The sequence below is a fragment of the Perissodus microlepis genome, chromosome 7 (assembly GCF_051167445.1).
Source record: "Perissodus microlepis isolate ML-2025 ecotype Zambia chromosome 7, ASM5116744v1, whole genome shotgun sequence".
Lineage (NCBI taxonomy): Eukaryota > Metazoa > Chordata > Actinopteri > Cichliformes > Cichlidae > Perissodus > Perissodus microlepis.
In genome coordinates this window covers 44527487-44541453 of record NC_140467.1, presented here as the reverse complement: position 1 = coordinate 44541453, position 13967 = coordinate 44527487, and the positions used below count along the sequence as shown (strand labels likewise).

General features: G+C 39.2%; 1 protein-coding gene across 2 annotated transcripts in view; it reads right to left on the bottom strand.

Moving 5' to 3' along the window:
* pappaa (pregnancy-associated plasma protein A, pappalysin 1a) overlaps window positions 1-13967 on the bottom strand; it is a 112781-nt gene that overhangs the window by 12587 nt on the left and 86227 nt on the right. Inside the window, exons 16-21 of one of the 2 annotated variants that reach the window (XM_084935331.1) lie at window positions 11936-12137; window positions 11577-11811; window positions 10760-10907; window positions 10440-10555; window positions 6917-6988; window positions 5224-5322 (exon numbers count right to left, since the gene is read on the bottom strand). In XM_084935331.1, the coding sequence (XP_084791457.1) occupies window positions 5224-5322; window positions 6917-6988; window positions 10440-10555; window positions 10760-10907; window positions 11577-11811; window positions 11936-12137 (872 nt within the window). The remainder of the gene's footprint in view (window positions 1-5223; window positions 5323-6916; window positions 6989-10439; window positions 10556-10759; window positions 10908-11576; window positions 11812-11935; window positions 12138-13967) is intronic. The other variant, XM_084935332.1, reaches the window with a different exon arrangement.

Here is a 13967-nt window from a genome sequence, read left to right as displayed (position 1 = left end):
GAGAAAAAAAAAGACAACCCAAGTGACTGAAAGTGGGAATGTGTGAAGGGAAGACTGCATGATAATGAGATAATGAATGAGGGAATGCAGAGATGGGGGTGGGGCGTTGGGCTCCTATGGAATTTTCCATTAGTCTTTGAGAAGGCCTTTGCTGGTTCTCATTCTTCTGCAGGCTACTATCACGGCTCCTATGTGCATTCACGCTCTCTACACTGCACCACCTTTACTCAGTTTATTCATACTAGACAAAAAGGTATTTAAAAACTTCTCTTCTCACCCTCAATGGTCACCATGTTAGCTACGTTAACAAGCCAGCGGAAGAAAGATTCATTTTCAGCGTCAGGTGATGGCAAAAGCTAGCTAGCTTACACAAACAACATTAATGAACAATTATTTTGTGTTACGGCGTTGACTGGCATTTGTAGAAAAAGTTTGTACTAGTTGTACTGCCAGAGCCACAACTAGTAAATATTTCCTAAATGCTGACGCTAATGTTAAAAAAATGCTAACTGCATGACAGCATTTCTATTTAGTGCACAGCTTTCACTTCTTCTTCTCTCACAATCATTTATCTGTTGGTTTTGCTTTATTTATGAAATTTAATTACAGTGCAATTACATTACAACTTTTATAATTCATTATCTGTGTAAATTAACCATGTGGCTGTCAGGACAGAGACAAAATAGCAGTTAGCTGGAGAGTGCAGTGGGGTAATGCTGGCAATTACATGTTATACGTCTGATAAAACTGTTGCTGTCTACATATACAAAAAAATCACATTGAACAGAAATTCACATCAACACTTACATCCATAAATAGCGACATAGCTGTTGGAAGAGGGCTATTTAATGGCAAACCAACGTGTGCACTCAGTAACCTTGCTTTTACATAGGATATAACCAGAATACAACCAGCCGGGTCAAGGAGCCTACTGCAAAGAGACATCGGAGATATTGCAAAAAAAATCAAAAAGTTATTTTTGTCTCTAGTCAGTAAATCTAATGCACAGGTACTTAAATAAAAAACACCTCACAAATAACCAAATTTAATTTAATGCGTGGAACTGTATTTTATTATAGCAGAGTAAATGTACTGTATCAAAGACAGCCAAAAAAGGATTATGCTATTGTCTCTGATTAAGACAAGTGTCGATGACTTAAAAAAAATTTCTAGCTAACAACAAGAAAAAAAATCACAGTGTCACAGAAACAAAACCTTTGTTGATGAAATATGTGTTTAGGCACATGTAAGCGAGCTGGAACAATGTCTTTATTTGAGGTCTGGATGGGAACATTGATTTCACTCTGAAGAGATAAAAACTGTCTGTCTTTGTCAGCTGGGAAAAGCATTAATCAGCAGGTCAGAGAAGCAGAATCTGTAATGAGTTACACATTTGTTTTTATTATATATAACATATTTTTTTTATGAATCTCTGTCCTGGGTTACCCGCCATGCATCTGTTTAATTTGGAGAAAATAAGCATCAGGTGCAAAACGCCCTGTAACTGACTTGTCTGAGTTGATCAAAAAGGAATGATTGTGAGAATATGAGATAAACAACTAAATCCAAATGTCTTATTAACGCAAGTACTAAAACAATAAATAGAAAGGAAATTTGGGCAGCGATATCAAAGTAACATATAAAGATTGTCAGGAAGGCTGTTAAAATGTAATAATTTAAAACTCGCATTCAGGTTAAATTGAGTTTCGTGAAAACAAGGTATGTTTATATTGGCCAAGACATTAAGCAACATGTGTTTGCGAGCAAAAAGCATCAATTAAGCAATGTGCTCGCAAGAAAAGGGATTAATGTCAAACATCTGGTTTTCCTTTGTTCCTATATCAATTTCACATATCAGCTTAATTCCTTAGTGTTTCCTTTTTCTTTCTCACCCACAGTAACCTTTCCTTGCCCCTTGCTCCTGGCAGCTGATAAATCAAATTACAACTGGTTATTTCAGAATAATTTTTTTTAAATGCCTTGCATAATTTGCAGGGGACCCACTAGTGGAAAACACCAGCCAGTTGTAGTTGCAGTCCATGCATAATGTCTTTAAGTCAAATTTGGACAAGCATTGTTCAGGTGTAAACCCAGGGGAACAGTCTAGAGTCATTAAGAAAAACGGATAAAACTTTCCAATTTCTTTGAAAATTAAGAATTATAGCAGATCGCGGTGAAGATCACAGAACTTATCTTCACCTCATTGTTATTTCTAGTATGACTATTAGTAATAATAGCATTCACTGGATTGTTTCACGCTTAATTCGTGTAGTTATTTCAGTAATAGTTTTGTACAAGTTTTGTGGATCACACTATTGACTTTCAGTATGCCGTTTCTTTGGCTTAGAAATACTATAGCATTAAGTCTTGCAAGATTCCTCCACAACAATTGAGGTTCTGGAAAGTAAAACCATACTTTGCTAGACATTTTTGCTGATAAATATCATATTACTACTATTCTATCTATTACCAATATTTTGAAGTATTAGGAGGCAACAAAGTTATTTGGGGAAATGTTAGAAATGCTCTTTTTCCCTCAGCCTGGGCAGAGGCGTGTCCATATATGATTACCAGCAGCAGGTGGTCTGAGCCCCAGCAGGGGACGAAGAGTCAAAATAAACAAACTGTAGATTACAAGCTGTGTGTAAACTTGCATGCCGTACTATTGAATACTAAGAATCACACATACTAAATGGACTTGAGACACAATTCCACTTTTTTTGTTGCAAGATGTTACAATAATATTTGTGTGTTCAAACTGAGACAAATAAATATAAATGTATGATATTTCATCATTCAGGTCTTTAACATACAGCCAAAAACAACCAAAAACAATCAAGAATTTCCTTGACTGACCAAGTCAGCCATAAATCCCATTAAAAATTCATTCATAGTGATTTAAAACAAGACTACAGGCAGAGTGACCCGGCAACAAAGAGCAGCTGAAGGTTGCTGTGGTGAATGGCCTGGAGAGTGTCACCAAGGAAGAAATAAAGTATCGGCAGATCTTTATCAGCTGTTACTGACTACGAGGGTGGTTTCACAAAATGTTTCTCTTTGCCTAATGTTTCTTTGTTCAATTTTCTTTTAAAACCTGTAAACCTCAGGGACTGTGTGTTAAAAAGTATATCTCTCTTGCATGCGTCTTCTTATATTGATATATACTGAGACGTTTTCTTTAAAACTATTGCTCAAGTTTAATATAGAGTACGCTGTCAATATAGTTAAAGGTTTCTCTGAATCTGCTAATCTTGTGTTGTGCAGTACGTGGCTCTGTGGTTGACAGTTATAGAATGAGGAGATTACTTCTTTGCGCACATGGTTTGAAAAGCATTTTTCAATGAATGCAAAATGCAAAAATGTATTTCTGATGTTAATGAGTTTTGTATGTTTGTCTGTCTTCTTGTTGACAAGACCATGCATAAACTTCCAAATTGATTTCTTGGTGAAGAGGTAGAGTATGGGCAAAGAAAAAAATGCTAAAACTAGTGCAGATGGGGATCGCTTTCTTTGAAGTTTTGAGATGGGGCATAGACATTTGTTTTGGCAGGGCATTGGCCCATGTAATTTGTGTGTATGTGTAATTGAAAGCAAGGTTACCCTGAAACCTAGTGAAATTTAATCAAATTTGGTGCATGCGGTATATGAGCAACAGAAGGACCCATTAAATTTTGATACAAATTTAATTTCTTAAATTTAGAGTATAGAGTATAAGCCTTTGTGGAGGACACTGCTTTTTGATTGTGCTTCAAGATTTCTTTAGCGTTCAGCTAGTCTAAACTATTTCTGGAACACAGACACAGATGTCAAAACCTTCAAAAGCATTTCAGTTTTAAACTGTAGATGTGTTGCTCCATCCAAACATAACATTAGACCATGCTACCCTTTGATGTATAACTTCTAACTCTCAAAAAATAAGGCCTGTTCTCCTGATAGGATCCATCAACAAAAGTGCGTTATGCAAGTTCTGCCCAAAGGGTCAGAAGATTTTGCAATTTGATAACAATTCATCAACTCTCTGCTGCATTTGGAATACAATAGCTTAGATTTGATAGTTAACTTATAAAAGAAAGAACTCAAAGACTCAAATTTTGAATCGCATTCTGACAGAAGCCAATAGCACATAAATAGAAGAAGGAAATTGAAGAATTTGTATTTTAAGATAGATTCATAGTGATTTAATAGATAGATGCTAAAGATGAAGATGAAGTTGCTAACTAACAACTTTACTATATATATATATATATATATATATATATATATATATATATATATATATATATATATATATATATATATATATATGTATGTATCCCAAAAACATGAAATTGGGATACGACAAAGCTGTCCACTAAGACACAGTGACATATCCAGTGATAGACATCAATTTCAATATAAATCTAGCCAGAAATACAGATGGATATGCCAGGAGTACAACCAAAGTCTTTCACCAGATTCAGAGAAACAGGCCAGGCCAGGAAAGCAGATGCTGCAGCCCAGAAGCTAAACTACACATCCATCTATAATTCTTGCCAATAGCTGGCAGGGATGAGACAGGCAAAGTACCACTCAGAATTTAGGGAGTTAATACCACAGAAATCATCATTTTTTAAAAATGCAATGCTGAATTTTAAGAATAGAAAACAAAATTCTTGAAAGATTAAACGAATGCATAAATAAAATGACAGTTCTCTTTTATTATTAGAATGAGTTAGTAAAGTAAGTAAGATGTACTCATCAAATAACTACAGCCTTTACTTAAAATAGTCTAAAAATACTAAAAATAAAGTAAAATTACTACCCAAATTTCACATAATTGTGTGAACACACTATACAAAATAACAGATTAAGTAACAAAATACTGCAGCAAGTGGTATTTTGCGAGCACTATTGATGAAGTCTAAAACCTCCCACTCTCTTGAATTCAGGGTCTGTAATCTGTCTACCAGTACACACAAGACAATGGAAGGAAGAAATTGTTTAGAGATCGTCCAAAAGTTGAAATACTATAGCTTTCAGCAGAGCACTGTGATTCATTACAGTACACTGAAAATAGGATTTTCACAAGTATCAAAGCTTATTAAAGATATCATGCAACCTCCACTGAATGCATAGCAGTAGAGTAAAATGATAAAAACATATGCAGGAGGTGGGATAAGTACTTTTTTTTTTGGGGGGGGGGGTTTGTTGGGTCTCATTTCCAGGTACATAAATGCCACTAACCTTTTTAGTCTTGACAGTCGATTGGCAGCAGTCTCCTCCATCGTAGTTACAGAAGGCTCTGTTGTTTACCGAGTCACAGTAGTTGTCTCCCATGAATGGCTATACCAAAGACAAAGAGCCAAGCAATTAGGCAAAGACACTGAGCTAAGAACATCTTGCCTCGTTAATTGCTGCCACAACTCTCAGAGTCTTTTGCTGTAGTTTTCTCTTGAGCATTTTGGGGCTTTTAGAAGCCTCTGGATGAATTTGCTGATAAATCTGATACATTACATTTTCCTCATTCTTCAATGTGACTCTTTAAGCCCTTAGTCGCCCAGACCCGTAAATCAAACTGAGGACACCATAAACTATTCACTGCACATAATGCTCCAGTAATTTGATTTATTGGGTTGGCCCCACCCTCTCCGCTTGGGTTACCAATCAGGTTATCCAATTGGCCAAAATGAGTGGATGATATCATTCTTCCATGAAGTAAGGTGGAATTCCTTCAGATGTTGCATTCACTTGTGAATTCCCCATTAATGGAGGGAAAAACATAGCATAATGACACAGTCATGTGTGTAAATTATTTTAGGAGGCATTACACCAGATTATAGCTAGTTAATAGCTCTTCAATGGACCTTATATATAAGTCTGATAAGAGACACCTGTACATCAGCAACATGTTTAAATGACTTGTGAGTGCCTAATGTTTTCTGTCCCTGTGCAGAGTTGTTAATAACAGCAATATGTCCCAGAAGGAAGAAAGCTCATTATGGACCTGCTTGGTTTTCTTTCTTCAACTATTGTCTGAGGATTTTACTTATAACTCATCTACACTGATGTAAAAAAGAAAGTTTTCACAGGACTCTTTCCAGTTCTTTGAAACTCTAACTATACCACATGATTTAGTAGCATATATATCCACCTTTATCACCTTTACCATTATTACTTGAAGTAATAATTTTTCGGTATGACTTTATCACACTTTTTTTGACTTGTGAAGGAAATTTGGCCCACTCTTCTTAACAGAACTATGTTAGTTAATTAACATTTGCAGATATTTGGTTGTATACAGCCCTCTTAAGTTCCCATCACAGCATTCCAATCAGGATGTCTGGACTTGAGCTGGACTATTGTAACACCTTGATTATTTACTTTTTTCAGCCATTCTGTGGTAGATTTGCTACTATTCTTGGGATCATTGTCCTGTTGAATGACACAGTCTTGGGAAAGGTTTTGGTGTTTCACAAGCCTCACATTTGATTCTAGAATCCTTTGCTATGGAAAGAAGTTTACGGTCAACTTAGTGACTGTCCAGGTCCTAAAACAAGCCCAAATCACCACCCCTAAGCTGTTCCATATTCGCCCAGGAACCCTTCCAAACAAGCCAGACTTGTTCAGGCTTTTTTCTAATTGTACTATTATGAATTTTAACATTCTGACCTTGGGATGAATTTGCTCGGATGTCCAGTTATAAGTAGATAGCAGCATTGTGTTAGCACACATCTGAAAGCTCCAGTCTCACTTGTTGATGAGCAATTAATCAAGTGCATTTGATCAGCAGCACCTGATTGCTACGTACCCTCTTAATTCTTAATAAGCATTCAGGGTGGACTAAGTACAGAAGGTAGTACCGAAAGCTTTAAACACCATATATCCTGTGTTTGAGTCAAGAAAGTAGGTATGAAAATTACATTTTTGTATGCCTTACCTCACATCCTTTGATGCAGTGGAGGAATTCTGGGTGTGGATACCATTTCAGCCCCATTGTACAGATAATACTCTGTAAGATAAATCAACATTTGTGGGTTGAAACAAAGAAATACTGACGCTTGAAAAGTTGCTCTGTACAATTTATTTCCTGCCAGGAGTTGGTCCTTGTTTCCCAGATTTCAGGCCACATAATCCCTAACCGTACTAAACTCAATGGGCACATTTAAGCTGTGCACGGACACACCCCTAAGACAGGGAAACACAGACATTATCAAAAGAGCTCATGTGCTACTCATAGAAGCTTTTTTGTGAAGCCTCCTTTGCTTTACACTGAAACCGAGTAAATTGATTTTTAAAAGACATAACTTAAAAAAAAATGTTTTTTATAACTTAGTCATACCCCCAGGAGGATAAGGAACTGGAAGCATGAGAAAGACAGAAGCACAGAGGTAAGAGGACCATGTTATCTAATATCTTTGCAGAATGTGTGGAATCCCATTCTGTTCTCCTGCTGTGTTTCTCTTTGAAATGCAGCAGAAAACATTTGTGCTCAGGGCAGGTGGACAGCAATGTGTACACTGAATGTACAGCTATATGTGCTAATGCACCCTTCTAAGCATACACTGTACAAGTATATAAGGGTGTAAATAGTTACATGACGATGAAAGGGCATTTTTAATTTCACGACTGTGACCTCATAAAGTCCCATGTTGGGAATTTGTACGTGAACAGGCAAACAGAGGCTTTGCTTATAGGATATGTAAATCGAGCTTATATAGTACTGCCCATGACCAAAAGCGCCATTTGCAGCAAAACCCCGCTGACCTCAGCTGGTCCATTTTTCAGATCCATTGTGCCCCAATATCTCACAAAGTTGACATTCTTTTCTTTTGTTGCTGCAAACTAAGGTATTTTTCATTACAGTCATGTCAGCAAATCAATGCAAAAAGAAAGATACAGGCTTCAAGGTGGAGAGAATCAACAACATAGCATCTGAGGGCAACTGAGAGCTGTGAGAGTGATGCTTCTACTACTGTGATATAGTACTGCATAGCTGAGTCCAGACATGCCTGCTGTGTGTGTGTATGCCTGTGCGTCTACAGGGAAGGGCTCTAATGGTCAGTATATACGGTGGAATACTGAGAACATTATTTTATATTACAGGTGAAACTTTTTGCAAATGCTGTACTTTTTCTTTCTCTCCTTCTTGTGCTCTACAGTGATGATGTCATCTAGAAACTCTCCCCTTCTCTCTCATTCTCTCTCTCTCTTTCCTCTCACTGCAATGTCGTAAATCATGATAATCCATGATTGTAGCCTGGCCTCACCCCTCACTACGTATGGGATCCTCACCCTCTGAAGCCTCCCCAGGGGACTGATACCACATAAAAATAGATCCCTATCTCAGCACCACCACAGAAGAGGTCATGTCATATAGAAAATGACTAATTCTGCAGCAAGCCCGACAGGGTAATTTTGCTGATAAAGGGGGAGGAGGGTGCTGAGGGCACAGAGTAGTCATAGATAGAGAGACAGGGAAAAGAAAGAGGGAAGGTGGAGATAAAGAAGGAGGAGAGAATTCTAAGTGGGTCACACTAAGAACCAAAATACAACTAGTTTAAAGGCAATAAATCAACATCACTTACTAAGGTGGGCAACGCTGATTTCCAGCTCAGCAAAGTAGAACTAGAAAGTGGGGACATTAATTCTCTTGTAGATGGTGCATGAAGAATTCCACCCTCTAGGGATAGTTTGCCAATTCCTACTTACAGCATTCCTGGTGTTATTACAACTGTTAGCCTTCACCATGACTATTATTATTTTTCACTTCCCACTACTGCAGTATCCTTCTGTTCTGTTTTGTTAATACCCTTTCTATCTTGTATTTCTGTGTTTTTGCATCCTTATCTCTTGGGTGGTCATTCAGTTTTATTTTTCATCTTTTTCTGATACTAGAATTAACTGAGTAGGAATAAGGTTCACCATTAATGTCACTAATGTCAGTAATAGCACTATGACAATTATGTGATCGCAAATCTAACATGCTACCATTGGGAACATCTTGCCACACGAGTGGCAGACCATTTTTATAGGGTGGCCAGACTAGGACCATTAGTCATTAGGAGGAATATAAACTGATTTCTTATCATTTACGATCACCCCTGGCCACTCCTGTGCCATAAGGCAAATTTCTGTTTGCCCTTTTAGATATTACGGTAGCTGCTTTGACTGCGTGTATATGTTCGGGATAGGACTGTGTGCACGCATTAATTATGATATATCAACACAGGATGAGCTGACAGAAGGAGGGACAAAACAAAACATTACACTTGCTTAGACTTGTGGTCATTACCTTGAAAGCTTTACCTCTTCTAACCTCTTATCCTCAACACACTTTCCTACTCTTTGACAGTCATCCTACCAACATCACTTCTCTGACTTCTCTTACACTATCAGATGGACCCAACAGCATAACCTCAGGTTTGAAATTACCCCTGAGCACAAATCATATCAATTACACAAATCCATAAAAGCAGATCATTTTGTGTCCACATGGCCTAACCCACCCCTCCCCCGGCATCCACCACTAAAACCTGCTGACTCAGTGTGACTCTGAAACAGAAACAAAAGGTGTTGTCGGAGAAAAAAAAAAGAGAAAAATAAAATGTACTCTTTCGGTCAGGCGCGGCTTCTCTAGTTTCAAAACACGATGCTATTTAGTAAGACCTGTCTCTTGTCCTACAGCTAAAAGGGCATTAAGTTGACAAAAGTACTTAAGGCAGATTCAACATTTGTGGCATTGATACATTTTGAGAGTAAAATTAGAATTTAGACAACACACACAGTCCAGCTGTACCTCTACACAGCTCCTGACCTCAACCATAATCTTCATGAATATCTCAAATGACACCATGGTTGTGTCGGAGAGCCCCAAAAGAGACAAAATGTACGGTCCTGTGCTATGTGACCTTCTCCACCACAGCCTCCTACCTCTGTCTTTTGCTATCTGCCAAAAAAAGAACACTTTATTATTTAAGTAGCTGTAAGGTATATCGAAATTAGGCCAATTACCAGTGAGCTTCAGTGTTCTTTAACAGTAATGAACCTGAATGAATAAGGTTGGTCACAGTGGTAGTGAGGGTGAAAACAAGTGCCTCACAACAATTCTTCAGCAAGACAAATACACTGGAATTTAGAAAAAAATCTTTACACCTTGGGAATAAAGTTCTTGTACCTCATTATCTCTCCACTATATCTACTACTATATCATCTTGAAGACTGAAAGGAAAGTGGGCAGCAGGAGGTTTTCATACTTGTTGTCAAGAATAAATTTTAAAAGGTTGCTATGCCTCTAATCCAAATATTTGTATGGCATTGGGTTGGCATTTTGCATTGCAAGCGATGGAGTCAGGATCAAGGAACTATATGTGAAATTCCAAGGAGAAGAGTTGTGCTTCACAGAACTTTGTGAAGTGCGTCTCTCAGAGCTGTGAGGCGCACACAAACACATGCAAACTTACCTTCAACTTAGGTGGATTTCTCCAGTGCTCCTTCATTACTTTTTCTACGGTCATATTGTGAGGGAGGATCACAACATCGTTGTTCCCCTCTCTACATGTCAGCTCACACTCCTCACCTGTGTTTGTTTGTGTGACAGAAAGACAGACAAAGAGACAGAGAGAATTACACCAATGAAAGATCAACACCAGGAATGCCGAGATTTATTTTCCTCGTCATTGCCAAAACATTGTGAGACTATGTCACAATGGTTTGGCAATGTGTGAAAGATGAACCTAGTATAAAAAAAGCATTAAGTAACAGTAGATTTGTGCATACAGACCTATGCCGTGTCCTCGTTTGCATGAGTATTGCAGGCTATAATGGAGGTTTTGAGGTAAAGAACACTGGCCTTGGCTGTGTGGGCACAGGCGGAACGACCCTGTCCAATTTCCATCCTTTCGACAGCGGATCTCATTGGACCCTGCGCCCTGAAAATAACACATATATTGACAGACAAATAATTATACACATACAGACATACACACAGGTGCACAAACACTACTAGGCCAAGGACACTGAGATGCCATGCCACTGCACAGGGAAATACAATCCAATTTTTAGTAGGCATCCAACCCACAACGTCGAAGAGGCAGAACAGATTAAAAGGTGTATACATTTCAAAAGTCTGTGGCAGCAGGGCTGTTCTGGAAATCAATAGCAATCTAATTAGCATGGCGTCAAATTGAGTAGGGCTAAGGGAGACAGGGAGAAAAGCAGGCAGGGCAGAGTAAGACGTATCAGAAAAAAACAGCAAGGATAAAGGCTGTATCTTATTTTTCAGTCATTAATTCATTAATTTAGTACATTATCATTGGTCATTTGTAATTATGTATGATCTTACACAAGAGTATATTAATAACAATTTGTCTGTAGTGGTTTCCAAACAAACAACATTACCAGTAATCCTGGAGAATCAGCCTGGTGTTACAAATTGTTTTAAATGGACTATATTTATCTGCGATTATATTATTTATTACTAAGTTATGCTGAACAAACAAAACAAAAAAGAACTGTGAGGGTGCAAAGAAGAGAAAAAAAAGAGAAGACAAGGACACTGGCAAAGCAAGAATAGACAGAGAGGAAAGAGATGGACAGACCTGCTTGCAAGTAGGGTGCAGCAGCCTCACCGTATGGGCAGAGCGTCCTGTGCCGGCGATAGCAGTATTACCAGCAGGGTCAGAGCAGTTTAGAGTGCAGGTACTGTCAAAACGAAACCCATTGGTACAGTTATAGGAGCCATGGAAGATCGGAGGTGGAGGATCACAAGTCACGGGTTCGCAAGATCCCTCGAGCCAGGTGCCGTCTTCTGTGCACTGGCGTTTGAATGCACGCCTAAAAGGAAAAGAGAGATGATTAATTGAATCACGTGCAGACCCTAATTTCATGTGGGAACAAAGTTTCAAAGTTTTCAAAGTAGCAAAAAATGAACAAAAAAAATTTCAGTTTATTTCTTTACCGCTTGGGTTTATTGGTAACATGGTAGCCTGGCCTGCACTTGTACTTGCAGAGTGTGCCAACTTTTAAGTCTGACTGCTGGCAACGTTTTGTCTGCAGCACAGCATTGGGTACAAGAGGAGGGGCTGGGCAACGAAGCTCACATAGAGCCTCTGGGAAGGACCATAGACCATCCTCGAGGCAGGTAAGCGTGTTGTTTGTACCTAGAGAAACAAAAGAGGAAAGGATAAATGGAAAAGCATACAGGTCAGTGAATCAGTAAAACTAGGTCAGATCAGATGCAGTCGGCTTCAAAACTACGAGTTGTAGTGCAAAGCCAAATTTGTGGTTGTTTGAAAAAAAGGTGGTCTTAGTTTAAGGGTCTTTTCTGTGTTCCTTGGCAATCAGTGGGAAGAAACCGCTAAAATTATTAGCAAGAACATCTCCTCTTGCCCCTGTGGGCGCTCTATCCTGCAAGCTCGGGTGCTCTACCAGAGTCCTGGGAGCTTGAGGGTCCTGCACAGTATCTCTGCTGTTCCTAGGACTGCGCATCTCAAATATTGTTTTTGGGATCTGCTGGAGCCACTCGCCTAGCTTGGGGGCCACAGCACCGAGTGCTCTGATTACCACTGGGACCACTGTTACCTCCCCACTCCATATCTTCTCGAGTTCTTTTCCCTTGAAACTTCTCCAGCTTCTCATGTTCCTTCTTCCTTATATATCTGTTACTTGGTTACTTGTTACTTTATTCATCATTCATCTATCTCTACCGCTGTCTTCCTCTGCTTGTCCACCACTACTATGTCCGGGTGATTATCTATCACCAGTTTGTCTGTCTGTCTAGACCCCAGCCTCTGTGGATCTTGTGCTCAGAGCTTGTTCCTGTGCTGCCATGATTAGTGCCTCTGTGCTATCTTTCAGTCCAGCTTTGTCCAGCCACTGGTAGGACTTCTGGATGTCACCATGCAGGGTTCTTTTGCTAGCTCTGGCCATCATCCTTGGTTGTGGCCATCTTCCTATGCACTCATGGATGTTTGTTGTCACATCCTGGACAGTGGTTCTGACACTCACCAAATCTTCCTTACATTTAGTGTTACGTCTTGGGGTGCTGGATTTGGGGTGAAACCCTCCATGCATGGTGAGGAGCTTCCTTGTCTTGATGTCAGTGGCCTCTATCTCCTCCTTTGGTCAGCTTATTATCCCAGCAGAGAACCTGATAACCTGCAGGGTGTAGCTGTTGATAAAACGGATCTTGTTCTTCCAGTTCAACTGACTTCTCAGGATTTGTCTGACCTTTTGCAGGTATTTGGTGGTTGCAGTTTCCCAGGTGCCTCTTCGTGGTTCTCATTTGCCTGTGGGATTCCCAGGTACTTGTAGCCGTCCTTAATGTCTGCAATGTTCCCTTCTGGTAGTGCAATTCCCTCAGTTCTGACTACTTTTCCTCTCTTTGTTACCATCCGACTACATTTATCTAGTCCAAATGACATTCTAATGATGTTGCTGTAGATCCTGGTGGTGTGGATCAGTGAACAATGTCTCATTCAGTCCTAGCGTACAGCTTGATGTCATCCATGTAGAGGAGGTGGCTGATGATTGCTCCATTCCATAGTCAATATCTGTAGCCAGTCTTGTCAATGACCATTGGGGACAAAGGATCTCCTTGGTAGATGCTGCACTTGATGCAGACTTGTGCTATTGGCTTGAAGTTGGCCACATCCACATTTAGTTCCTGATAAAGGCTCTTAGGTTCCTTTTGATTCTGTATAGATCTAGGCATTCAGGATCCATGTGTGGGGCATCTGGTTGGACCGCCCTTGACCTTCAGAACTGCTTTAATTCTTCATGGGATAGATTCAACAAAGTGCCAGAAAAATTCTTCAGAGATTCTTCTCATTGTCATCTTCTAGAAACCAGTTTGAGATCATTTTGTGATACGGTGCTAATTTTCAAAAGGCAATGTCAAATACTGGAAGCAGCTGACAGAAGATGATTACACTGTCATGATAAAGGGATGGAGATTATCAACAACAATACTCAGGTAGGCTTTGGTTGGT